Here is a 12,097-nt window from a genome sequence, read left to right as displayed (position 1 = left end):
TTTTTTCAGGGAAAAATGTGTGTGTGAAAGTGCCTTTTTAAAATTTACTCTTAAGAACTGAGCTAATTTTTTTTTACACAGGGAACTCAATGCTTCTCCTGTAAGTCAGTGGGAGATGTTTCATTGGCTTCAGCAGAAGCGCTGTTGGGATCACATGAACTTTCTTTTTATAACTTTAATAATACATTTTTGCTGCAAATAAAATGTGCTTACAAGTGCTGTGGACTGTGTGAAATAAACCAGACTTGTATTTGGTTTAGTTTAGTTGCCAATTAACAATTCTTGAAATGAGCCCTCTTTTTTTCTCCACTTGGCTCTTCTGCTTATTCAGTGTTTGATTGCAGTGGTGCCTAGAGCTCAACCACATTGGGATCTCATTGTGCTAGCTGCTGTCATGCCTAGTGTATATGACCAACCCTGCCCCAAAGAGCTCATGGTGAAAAAGTGATTGGAGCTATAAATGATGTACAGGTTGAACTTTTCTTGTCTGGCATTCTCTGGTCTAGCTTCATATGTGGTCTAGCATGCTTATAGTTATCTGGATGTCCACTTATCATGGGTGTGGCTAAGTTTCCCGCAGTCATGTAAAGTTTATTTATAGCCACCAGCCCTGGCTCTCAGTGTTCTGTGCTGTTTTTTAGCTCTAATTTACCCTTAAATGTCTTCTAAGGGCTCAGGAAGCAGCGGAAGTGTTGGTAATGCTGCTAGACAATATTGACCTCCCCATGTTTCTGCAAATTCTCTGGTTGGGCACCTGTCAGGTCCTGAGGGTGCTGGATCAGAGAGGTTCAATCTGTATTAGAAAAATTAGCTCGAGGTGCTAGAAGCAGTTGCTCCTTCCTTCAACCTTGGCTTCACTAGGGCTGCCCATGTGAAGTAAATTTACATGACTAACTGTTTGTAGGATTGGGTATTTTTTGTGTGCTATGGATACTAGAACAACTCCATTTCAATTATCTCTCCCACATCACTCAGGCAGCACTTACCTAACCCTGATGGCATGAGGAGTATTACTGTATACATGCATATACAGCAGTATGGTAGATTTGATAAACTTCTATCTAATCACTGGCAGTATGTACGGTAAAGAAACAAGTAGCATATACAAAACTGTACTCTTTTCCCTCCCCTTTATGACCCAACTTCACCATGTAGGATTTTCTTAATGTCAGCAGCTCCCTGCAGCCAAGAAAAAGACTACTTTCTGCCCTCATTCACAAATGGGGGGGGGGGGAGGAGATCTGAACACTTGAGATGGGCTCTTGAAGTTGGCTTCAGTGATTAAGTTTTGTTTTCTTGTGGAAATGTTCCTTTCCTCTTGTGGGTATATTGGAAGAAATTAAAGCTCCTTCAGAGGAGTTTGGCTAGAAAGTGGGTGAGTGTGAATTGCCAAACCTATGAGACATCTGTTGGCATGTGAATGCAAACGTCAGTTTGTTCTGGGCTTTCTCTGTCTCTCTATTTCATTGACTCTAGCTGTCCTTTATTTGTCAATTTCCTATTCCATTTTTTGCTTTCTGACATGCAGTGTCTCGGGCGATATGCACAGTACTGCTTTGGTATAAGTTATGACAGTCAGGGGTATGAATAACTCTTTGCCCATCCTGAGCAGCGTATGTTACGCCAATCTAAGCTGTGGTGTGAACTGTGGTCAGCTATCTCCCTCCAGCACAGCTCCCTTTGCTTCATGGGGATGGAGTAATGGAATCGACAGGAGAAGTCTCTCCTGCCAGCTTAAAGCGTCTGTGCTAGTAACACTACAGTGATGCGCACTGCTGCAAGCCAGAGCTTAGAAGTGTTCAAATTATGTAGCACAAATCCTGCAGTGTCACCACAGGCACACTGTGCTCTGAATTTAACTCTGCTAAACATTGCTGCTAAACACTTCTGCAAAATTCAGTGGGAGTTTTGGCTGAGGAAGTCCTGATTCATGACTGCAGTCTTTGGATACAACACGCCGACAGGACAAGAACTGAATAGTGGTGTTTAGTGTATGGAAAGTTTCAGAGGGGTAGCTGTGTTAGTTTGTAATAGAAAAAAATTGAAAAACAACAAATAATTCTGCAGCAACTTAGAGGCTAACAAAAAGTGTAGCTGGTATCATAAGCTTTCATGGGCATAACCCACTTCTTCAGATGGAGTTTAAGGCATCCAAGTTCCAAATAAATAACAGAGAATGAGAAGGGATGGTAAGGGAAAGGAAAAGAGAAAAAAATGGGAAAAGAATAGTCAATTAGAGTTTCCTTGCTAAATGAAGCTGATAGAGTTCTAAGTACTCTTAAGTACCTGCTGTTTGGCCTTTTATGTCATTAGGATGTGGAATGTAGTGGGTAATCCAGTTAAGGTCTTTGTTTAAGCCTCTATTGTAGGTATCAAACTATTGATGGTACATTAGTTTTATGAATCATATTGGTGCCTTTTCCTGGGTATAAAAAGACAAATTGGAATCCTCATAAAACAGTTAGTATTGTCCTAACCATACTCCCACTGAGTTCAAAGGGAGCAGATTTAGATCAACCCTGGGCATTTTTGAAAATCCCACCCAGAATTCTTAACTTTCTGCTTAATGAAAGTGAGGTGAGGTCATCACTGGGGGATTTTTGGAGCACTGAGAATTAAGTTATAGGTGATACTAGGATGGTTTTAAAAACACACACTCCTTCCTTAGCCACTTCAGTTCTAAGTGCAGAGGCGCTGTTAGCACTTTCACTCACAAGCCACTTAATTGGTGCCTGTTTAACCACAGACATGAAAAACCCCGGGCTCTTCATGCAAACTCTCATATGTGGGGCTTCCTGTAAAACACAGTGTCCTGAATTATGATATGTGGTGAAGGAGTTTGGCCTGCGGCATGTCTTGCCTGGCTAATTCAAACCACTTTGGGGGCTGGTTTGATGGTGCTTAACCCTTTTGTTTTATATACCCAGGTAAGCTGCATCACAGGGGCTTTGATAGCCATGAAAAAGTCACACTGTCGCTCAGCCCCAGGTGTTTCCTGAAGTGTGTGTTTCATCTGGGAGTCCCTGTGGCTTTTTGTGCTCACTGTTTTTCTTAGCCTGTCCTATTTCCTGTTTGCTAGGGAGTCCTGGAAGAGCAGCCTGTTTTGAACGGTGACAATGCCTACAATGCACACTTTGGGGAAAGCATGGCCTCCCTAGGAGATATTGATGATGATGGATACTCAGGTCAGTGCATTTCCATTCTGCCATGTTCTGTTTCTAACCAAATATGGGGATTTTTATTTTATTACAAGGACTTTACTTCAAATCCTATTTCACAGTAGAAGTGGAAACATTATCATTCTAATCCTCCTCAGAACATCTTTTAAATACATGGCCTGACTCACCACAGCATTACTCCTTTGGAAATTATCTCCTCTTTAGATTGGAGTAATGCTGTGGTGAACCATGTTCTAGGTGCCACTTTCTGGTAAAGATGTTTTTACTGATTAAACCAAACACGGGTAAAAATATCTCACTTGAACAAAGACATTAACTGGCTGTTGCATTATAAAGCCAGTCTCCCCTGCCTCCAAACTGCATTTTTACATCAAAAGCTAAGAAGGAGACACTTCCAGCCCACTTAAATTGCCTCATTAGCAATGGTCCTACAATTGACAGATATTCCTCCCCCCACACCAGTTTTTAAATATCTTGGTTCTGTTATTTCCACTCCAGCTCATCATCCGATAAAGTGGGTTTTATCCATGAAACCTCATGATAGTAATATTTTTGTTAGTCTCTAAGGGTATGTCTAGACTACATGGCTCCGTCGACGCTTCATCATCAATGAAGCGGGAATTTAAACAATCCCTGCTTCATTAAAATAAAAATGGCCACCGCGCTGTGCCGACAGTCAGCTGATCCGGCACAGCGCGGCAGTCTAGACGCAGATCGGTTGACAAAGGAAACCTTTGTTGACTGCTTCCTTATGCCTCGTGAAACGAGGTTTACAGGAGCGGTCGACAAAAGTTTCCCTTGTCGACCGATTCACGTCTATACTGCCGCGCTGTGCCGGATCAGCTGATTGTCAGTACAGCACGGTGGCCATTTTTATTTTAATGAAGTGGGGATTGCTTAAATCCCTGCTTCATTAACTATGTCAGGTAAACTAGTTTACATGGCTCCGTCGATGGAGCCATGAAGTCTAGACATACCCTAAGGGCATGTCTACACTGGGAAATTATTTTGAAATAACTAAAATTTGAAATAACTCCCGAAATAACTATTTTGAAATAAGCTTATTCTCCAAGGAAAGCAGGAGTTGTTATTTCAAAATAACCAGCCCCTTATTTCGATATAGTGTGCTTGGTATTATGGACACTCTGATAGTTATTTCAAAATAAGGGAAGTTATTTCAGACCTAAAAGTGCTGCAGGACTACTTGTTGTACCCAACATGTGTGTAATTCCTATTGATTTCAATATGAGTAATACCTGGGTAACTTTGGCCAATCTTGGACATTTGGTCTGATTTCTTTGTTTTTTTAAAAAAACTCCATTATATGTGTCTTACTAATTACTCTTAGGTTTTCCCTAAATAAAAACAACACATCATCTTTTGTGCAATATTTGGCATCTTCTGTCTCAGGGCCATTCTCATATCAAAATCAAATATATCCCATTTATTGTTGTAACTGGGGCTTCTTATCAGAAGTTACATTTAACAGGTAGTTCTTACTGCCTCCTATTGTAAATTCTATTTATTGTCACTTGCCTACAATCCAGTCCCCTACAATCCAGTTTCTGTCATGGGCTGTCTTGTACAAGGACGCACACGGTGATAACAATAGGCGAGAATGGAGTGTTGACACCAGCAAGTTGGCTGCAGAGATTTCTGGTAGACTAAGGACTTCAAAAGGGTTTATCATGTGTGTCTGAATATACGTCCTCCCAGGCACTCAGCAGCCCTTTCATTTCCATATATATTTGAAATTCAACCCACTTGATCTAACTTGACTTTGGAAACGTGGCATTTCAAACACAATTGTGACAGTGCAGAGTGGCTTGTGTTCCCTTTGCCAGTGGTGTCTTGCTGTGCAATGCTGATCCACCCTGCCTTGGTCAGATGAAAGGGCTGCCTTTTTGAGCAGGCTGATGGGTGCAAATACATTTGTATAGCTAAGAGACGTGCTTCTTATTGGATGCCAAAATATGTATACATTAAAAAGGAATTTCTTTACACAAGCTGTGCATTAAACTGGGCAACAGTTTGTAGCTAAGCTGACAAGAGTGATCCATGATCCTCCTTCTCATGATGAGTTTCAGCGTGGAACTAGGGGGCTTCTATTAAAGTATCACCTGGGAAGAGTGTACAGGGAAAGGGTTGTGATATTTTTTCAATTCACATTGTCTTACATATGCAGATGTTGCCATTGGGGCCCCAAAGGAGGATGACTACATAGGAGCGGTGTATATCTACCATGGCGACGCTGGTGGCATTGTTCTGCAGTACTCTATGGTAATTTGTCTGAGTCGCTCTGTCTGATCTTGCCAAATGTAGGGTAAAACATGGAGACACTCCTCATTGCACTGTGTGATTTGCTCTTCTTTCATAGCTGGTGTTTCTCTGTATGTGTAGTCTGCATCAATTCATACACCATATCTGAGTTTAGGTAGGAGCTGAGATTTCAATGTTGTGTTTTGCACATAGTTTATAATGACATTTGTCCCCTTCATCTCTGGCCATCCAAATAATTCCAGAACTGGTAAGTATGAGACACTCTTTTTGAACCATGTTTTAATACAGTTCTCAGATGTAGCTTCCTTTTCCATGGAGATGGAGCCTTGGAATACTATTGGAGCCTTGGTGCTATTTTGGAATATATTCAAAATAACGAGTGTTTTATTCTGGCTTCCTGTAAACCTTGTTGCACGAGGAATAAGGAAGATTCTGGAATAGCACTCTATTTTAAAATTTGGCACTGGGTAGACAATTTGCATAGCTCAAATTGTGTAGCTCAAGTCGTGTAGCTTATTTTGAGCTATGCGTGACTGTGTAGATGTACCCTCGGTATGGGGGTATTTCAGTGACAGCAGTCGTCAAAAAGGACAAACACAGGCAGACTTCTGTAGGGTGGGAGAAGCTTGGCACTGCTTTCTTTGAAGCAGGACCAGGCTGAGTGAGAAGGAAAAGATTCTAGGGACTCTTTCTGCAGAAACACACATGATTACTCTGAGGAAACACACACGACTACTCTGCGGAAACACACATAGCTCCTCCTCCCAGTAGGAGGTGTCAGGAAGGCTGTCTCAAGATTCTGCTTTACCAGACCACAGTGAAGTAAAAACTGCCTACCTATACCACACAGGCCCTGAAACATTGAATATAATTCCGGAGTAATTTAGTCTTTGCGGCGTGGGAATTAAGAAGATGATATCCCATTTATCCTATTAAACCATGCTCCTTAGTCTCCAATATTTGTCAAACAAGCCTTTGCAAAGACAGAATTTTTTTACCCCTCTGTTTAGGCTGTTTGAAGGTCTGATTTAAATATTTTGGTTTGTTGTTGGGAGTTAGCCTCGTAAACCAATGTAAGCAGAGTAAAGGATTTAGTATATAATGGAGATCTTTAATAGACTGCAAGGGATTAATCCTTCTGCCTTTTATTATCTGTACGGTACGCATAAGGTTTTACAAAGAGAGTTGAAACTGATCTAGAATACTTCAGAAAGGTGATAATTTGTGGCGTATAGTTCATCTTTGCCCTTTCTTCTCAGCAGTAGTTGCTGCAAGTGGTGCTCTTCTCATTTGGTAGGAGGCTCTGGGCATCTAAGCTCCTGCATGTCTAGAATTGGAGATTGCTTTTTTTCTTTCGTGAGGGAAATTAGTGTGTTAAAAAGACAAATTGACAGTGCTGCAGATTGAAGCTCTTATCCCCCTCTTCAGTAAAGTTGACAAATGCAACATACTCACCCCTCGTTCCTGCCTGGCAGAGACCATTTCTAGAAGATTAAAGGAGACCTGCTGTGCTGTCTTCGTGCCCTTTCCTTCCTTGGCCTCTCGTTTGAGATGGCCAAAAAGGATACCGATTGTGGCAGTACTTTTGCAGTGTATCCTGGTTCCTCTTCCACAGGGAATAGACCGAAGCCACTAATTCATTTCTGAGATTCCATCAAGCAGCCATTAAAAGCTTACAGTTTTTTTTCCTCCTTACCTACCTCGCCTGGGTTTGAACCTGTCACCTTGAGGTGAAAGGCTGCGTATCTTATTACCATGCCCCAAGCGATCCAGATGCCCTGGATTTCCTCTTTTAAACAAGCTCTGAGAGGAAGTGGCCCCTCATCATATAACTTTTCACCCTTTTTTATTCCCTTTTCTCCTTTAAATCATTATCTATATCTAGCCTCACTCGCCCTAAGTTTAGTGGTGGCTCAGAGCAAAAGCAGCTTAATTGGCTTGCAACATAACGCATGTGTTGAATAAATACTGTCTCACTAAGCTTCATGGCCTCCTGTTTTCATTCATGCCATTTAGAGGAAAACAGCATTATGCCTCTGTATTTATATCATAATAGCCTGCAGATGTCTGTGGGATATCTGTAGGCAGGATTTACCACCTTATTAGGGACCTCCCAAAAACTTAATCACATTCTATGATGTAAATGTAATGTGAGGGGCAGGTTTCTTCCAGTTGCCTAATGTTAACTGCCCTTGAGTAGCTCTGTTTGTTTTAAAGCATTGTTGCCTCTGATAGGATCACAGGCTCATTTTAAAGGACCTCTTCCGCTGATGTATTGATTTTGAATTTTCTGTTTCAATGAATTTCCTGTGTGACATTTTGGCTAGTATTAATGTTCTTGTAAGGGCTGGTCGAGGAAGTATTGTAGCCTGTAAAAGGCTGTGAAGCACCAGCAGCATCTCTGTAATAAGTCTTTTCCATCGAGCTTTCTGTGATCAGATCCCTTTTTGAACACAGTTCTTCTTTCTTTTGCATCAGACTGTAATACACAGGAGCCTGTGGCTTATCTGGCTGGGCTGGAAGATGAGGTTTTAATATCTTGATTCGCCCCAGATAAAACATTTACCAGTCTAATGATATAAGGAAAGTTCCTGTGTGTTAAGTGATTTTTAAGAAGTCCTCTGGGAAGACAGAAATGAGATAAGGTATCAGCTCTGGTACGAAATACTATATTATAGCTGATGAAAAACAGAATTTCCAATGGATATGGCCATGAATCTCCCCTGTTTTAACCTTGCACATACTGCCAAACTTTGTTAGAGTAAGTGGTTATATTGGATTTGATGTTTCAAATAAATTAACCATTATTTTTTAATGATGCTCTATAAAACCCTCAATTACGTGAGTGCAGATGATGGAAAAGGTTATGTGGAATACAAAATTAGGCCCTATCTTCCTTAAAGAATATAGTTGATATGTTAATTTTGTGTGTATTTGTAATTTATGCATTATTTTAATCAACGCCAACATTTAACTCAATTCAAGACCAGAAAACACTTACTCACATAAGCATTCACGGGACTTACCCATATGAACAAGGTTTTTAGGATGATGGTTTGGAAAGGCAGGGTCTAAAAGTTCTGTGGCAGTTAAAAGGTGTCTCAGCATACATGAGAATCAGGCCCTGAGAAAAGAGCCATGTTGCTTCCTTTTGGTGATTCCATATTTATGCTACCTGTTGCAGAAACTTTCTGGACAAACTATAAACCCAATGCTGCGGATGTTTGGCCAATCCATATCAGGAGGCGTTGATATGGATGGAAATGGTTATCCAGGTATGTTTACTACAACTATAACAATACAAAAAGAAGTAACTAAATATAGCACATGAACTAGTTCCCATATTGCTTACTACAGTTCCTTCAACTCGATAACAGGAAAGCTTTCGTAACGTATAGGTGTCTGTCTCTTCCCTCTCTCAATGAAAGCTGCTGACATGATTAGAGTATCTCGTAGAATCATAGAATACTAAAACTGAAAGGGACCTCAAGAGGTCATCAAATCCAGGTCCCTGCCCACACAGCAGGACCAAGCACCATTTAGATCAGGGTTGGGCAATAAAAAAGGCAGCCCACTGGGTTAGTCCATGGTGCGCCACTGCCAATATATTTATCTGAGCCTCAGTAGGTATTGGAGGATCACAGCTTTGGTTGGCCGTGAATTGCCGTTCGCGGCCATTGTGAGTGGCGGGAAGCATCATGGACCAGGACGCCACTTCCTGTTGCTTGCATTGGCTGCAAACAGCAATTCACAGCCAACCAGAGCTGCGATCCTCCGATACCTGCGGAGACAACGGTAAACATGGAGGTGGGGCCTGCCAGGGACTAACCCTGTGGACTGGATCTGGCCCATGGGCCGGAATTCGCCCACTCCGATCCTGATCATCCCTGATAGATGTCTATTTAACCTTAAATATCTTCAGTGACAGAAATTCCACAACCTCCCTAAGTAATTTATTCCGGTGTTTAACTGCCCTTGACAGGAAGTTTTTCATAATGTCGAACCTAAACCTCTCTTCTGCAGTCATTGCTTCTTGTCCTAATATCAGAGGTCAAAGAAAACAATTTTTCTCCCACTTCCTTATAGCATCTTTTTCGGTACTTGAAAACTACTATCATGTTCCCCCTCAGTCTTCTCTTTTCTCAACTAAATAAACCCAATTCTTTCAGTCTTCCCTCATAGGTCATGTTTTCCTGACCTTTAATCATTTTTGTTAATCTTCTCTGGACCTTCTTCTAATTCTCTACTTCTTTCCTGAAACAGACACCTGAGGTTCAGTTGTCTGGGTTTAGAATCTCTGGCAGAGGACTGAGAAACAAAGTTGAGAATTTTAACTTCCTAGGAAGGTTGTTACTTTCTAGAGGGTGATTTCTGTTAATGGAAAACAGTTGAGGTGATCTGATGATGATACAAACAAATAGAACTGGATTGACCTGTGGAAGCCAATTCTCAGTGCCAGTGCAGGCAAAACAAACATAGTGATGCTTTGATTGGCAGAACTAAGTTGGGAATGGAGAAAAATGGTATTTATTAAAACATATTTTATTGCTGAAAAAGGAGATTACATGGATTTGGTTTCTGTGTCCTTCAAAATCCATTGTTACAGTAAAAATTATGAAACTTTGTTTTCAGATATGACCATTGGGGCCTTCATGTCTGACAATGTGATACTTCTAAGGTGAGACCAAATACTTCCTCCTTTATTATGTTTTTTGGGTTCCTGTTTATTGGCTATGTGCTTTCTCAGTCTTCCTTGAATAGTTTTTATTATCTCTTAATTATGATCAGAAGAAACAAGTTAGATTATTTTGTATACTGTATCCAATAGGGGTGGATGGCACCTTACAAAATAAGTAAAATATCTTTTAAACCCCAAAGAATTTATTATCTAATTTAGAGACACAACAAGGGATGTCATATAAGGGGATGAGTGTTTGGGAAGGTTGGGGTATAGAAGTAAAACACTGAGATATGCTTTTGTTACATGCACATACCAGTGATTCCTTTTTGGAAAGATAAGTTGTTTAAAATAGTTACATTAATTTGTGCGGACTTTTGTTTTTAGACATAAAATGGGGCAAGAGGGCAGCAGTGGATGGTGTGTGAATGTAGCTTAGTACAGGCAGTCCCTGGGTTACGTTAAAGATAGGGACTATAGGTTTGTTCTTAAGTTGAATTTGTATGTAAGTCGGAACTGGCTCCAGATTCAGCTGCTGGTGAAACTGATCAGCTGCTGACTACAGGAAGCCCTAGGCAGAGTTGCTCTGCCCCCAGCTTCCTGGAATCAGCCGCTGATCAGTTTCAACAGCGACTGAATCTGGACTCCTGGGACAGAACAGCTGGGGCACTGCCGGGTAGGTCCCCGCAGGACCAACCCGGCAGCACCCCAGCTGCTCTACCCCAGGCGTCCTGCAACAAAAGCCTGTTCTGCTGGGGGGGGGGGGGGCGCACTAGCTGCGCCCTCTCCCTCCCCAGCAAACCAGGGAGACCCAAGCAAAGCCGCGGAGGCGCAGAGGTCCCGCCGCCTCTGCGGCTTTGCTCCTGTCTCCGTGCTGTGCTGGGGGAGTCCCCCCCAGCACAGCGGGGAGACCCGAGCAAAGCCGCACAGGCGGCGGGGTCCCCCGCCTCTGGGGCTTTGCTCCTGTCTCCCTGCTGTGCTGGGGGGGAGTCCCCCCCAGCACAGCAGGGAGACCCGAGCAAAGCCCCAGAGGCGGCGGAACCCCGCCGCCTGTGCGGCTTTGCTCCGGGGCAAAGGAGTAAAGCCACACGGGCAGCGGGGTCCCGCCGCTTGTGCGGCTTTGCTCGGGTCTCCCTGCTGTGCTGGGGGGGAGTCCCCCCCAGCACAGCAGGGAGACAGGAGCAAAGCCGCAGAGGCAGGGGGACCCCGCTGCCTGTGCGGCTTTGCTCCGGGGCAAAGGAGCAAAGCCACACAGGCAGCGGGGTCCCACCGCCTGTGCAGCTTTGCTCGGGTCTCCCTGCTGTGCTGGGGAGTCCCCACCAGCACACCAGGGAGACCCGGAGCAGCTTTCCTCGCCCCGGAGGACGTGGTGGCGGGACTGCTGCACTCTAGGTGGTCCCGCCGCCCGCGAGCTCCAGGGCGAGAAAAGCCCCGTTCGCAAGTGCAGATCCGACATAAGTTGGATCCGCATAAGTTGGGGACTACCTGTGTTGGAAGATTAGAGTGCAAAAAGTGAATCTTCATGGAGAGCGAGGCTACAATACATGCAGGCTCTGGACAGTTATTTTGTGGCATGCAGTGGCATGAAATTGTTTGTTGATGGTAGAGGCTGCGGAAAGCTACAAGATATGACAGACTGGAACAGTGAAGGGGATGTAGCAGGGCCAGTACTAAGGTTTAGGCGTAGCAGAGCTTTGAAAGCAAAGATGAGTCATTTGAACTTTATGTGGCAGGAGGCTGCAAGTCACTGCTAGGACAAGGAGGGTGCTGACACAGTCAGAGGCAAGTGAAGATGTGGGGGTTTTTTCCCTGCATTTTGTTGGGTAGACTTTGAGGGGCACTAGGTGAATATCAGGCTGACACAAAGGAAGAGGGAAGTGGTTGTAGTTAGAATGAGAGATGGGTAAAGCTCATGTTTGATAACTAGTGGTAGAATCATGTTGTTTGCTGCTAATATAAG

At 43.1% G+C, this 12,097-nt stretch overlaps 1 protein-coding gene across 2 annotated transcripts in view; it reads left to right on the top strand.

Moving 5' to 3' along the window:
* ITGA9 (integrin subunit alpha 9) overlaps nucleotides 1-12,097 on the top strand; it is a 339,039-nt gene that overhangs the window by 59,417 nt on the left and 267,525 nt on the right. For both annotated transcript variants that reach the window (XM_006124025.5, XM_075921785.2), the window contains exons 10-13: nucleotides 3,080-3,185; nucleotides 5,365-5,459; nucleotides 8,644-8,734; nucleotides 10,092-10,137. In XM_006124025.5, coding sequence (XP_006124087.2) covers nucleotides 3,080-3,185; nucleotides 5,365-5,459; nucleotides 8,644-8,734; nucleotides 10,092-10,137 — 338 coding nt within the window. The remainder of the gene's footprint in view (nucleotides 1-3,079; nucleotides 3,186-5,364; nucleotides 5,460-8,643; nucleotides 8,735-10,091; nucleotides 10,138-12,097) is intronic.

The sequence above is a fragment of the Pelodiscus sinensis genome, chromosome 2 (assembly GCF_052426305.1).
Source record: "Pelodiscus sinensis isolate ZL-2025 chromosome 2, ASM5242630v1, whole genome shotgun sequence".
Classification (NCBI taxonomy): domain Eukaryota; kingdom Metazoa; phylum Chordata; order Testudines; family Trionychidae; genus Pelodiscus; species Pelodiscus sinensis.
Note: the sequence above shows the minus strand (reverse complement) of the source record. Positions and strands in the feature narration are given on the sequence as shown.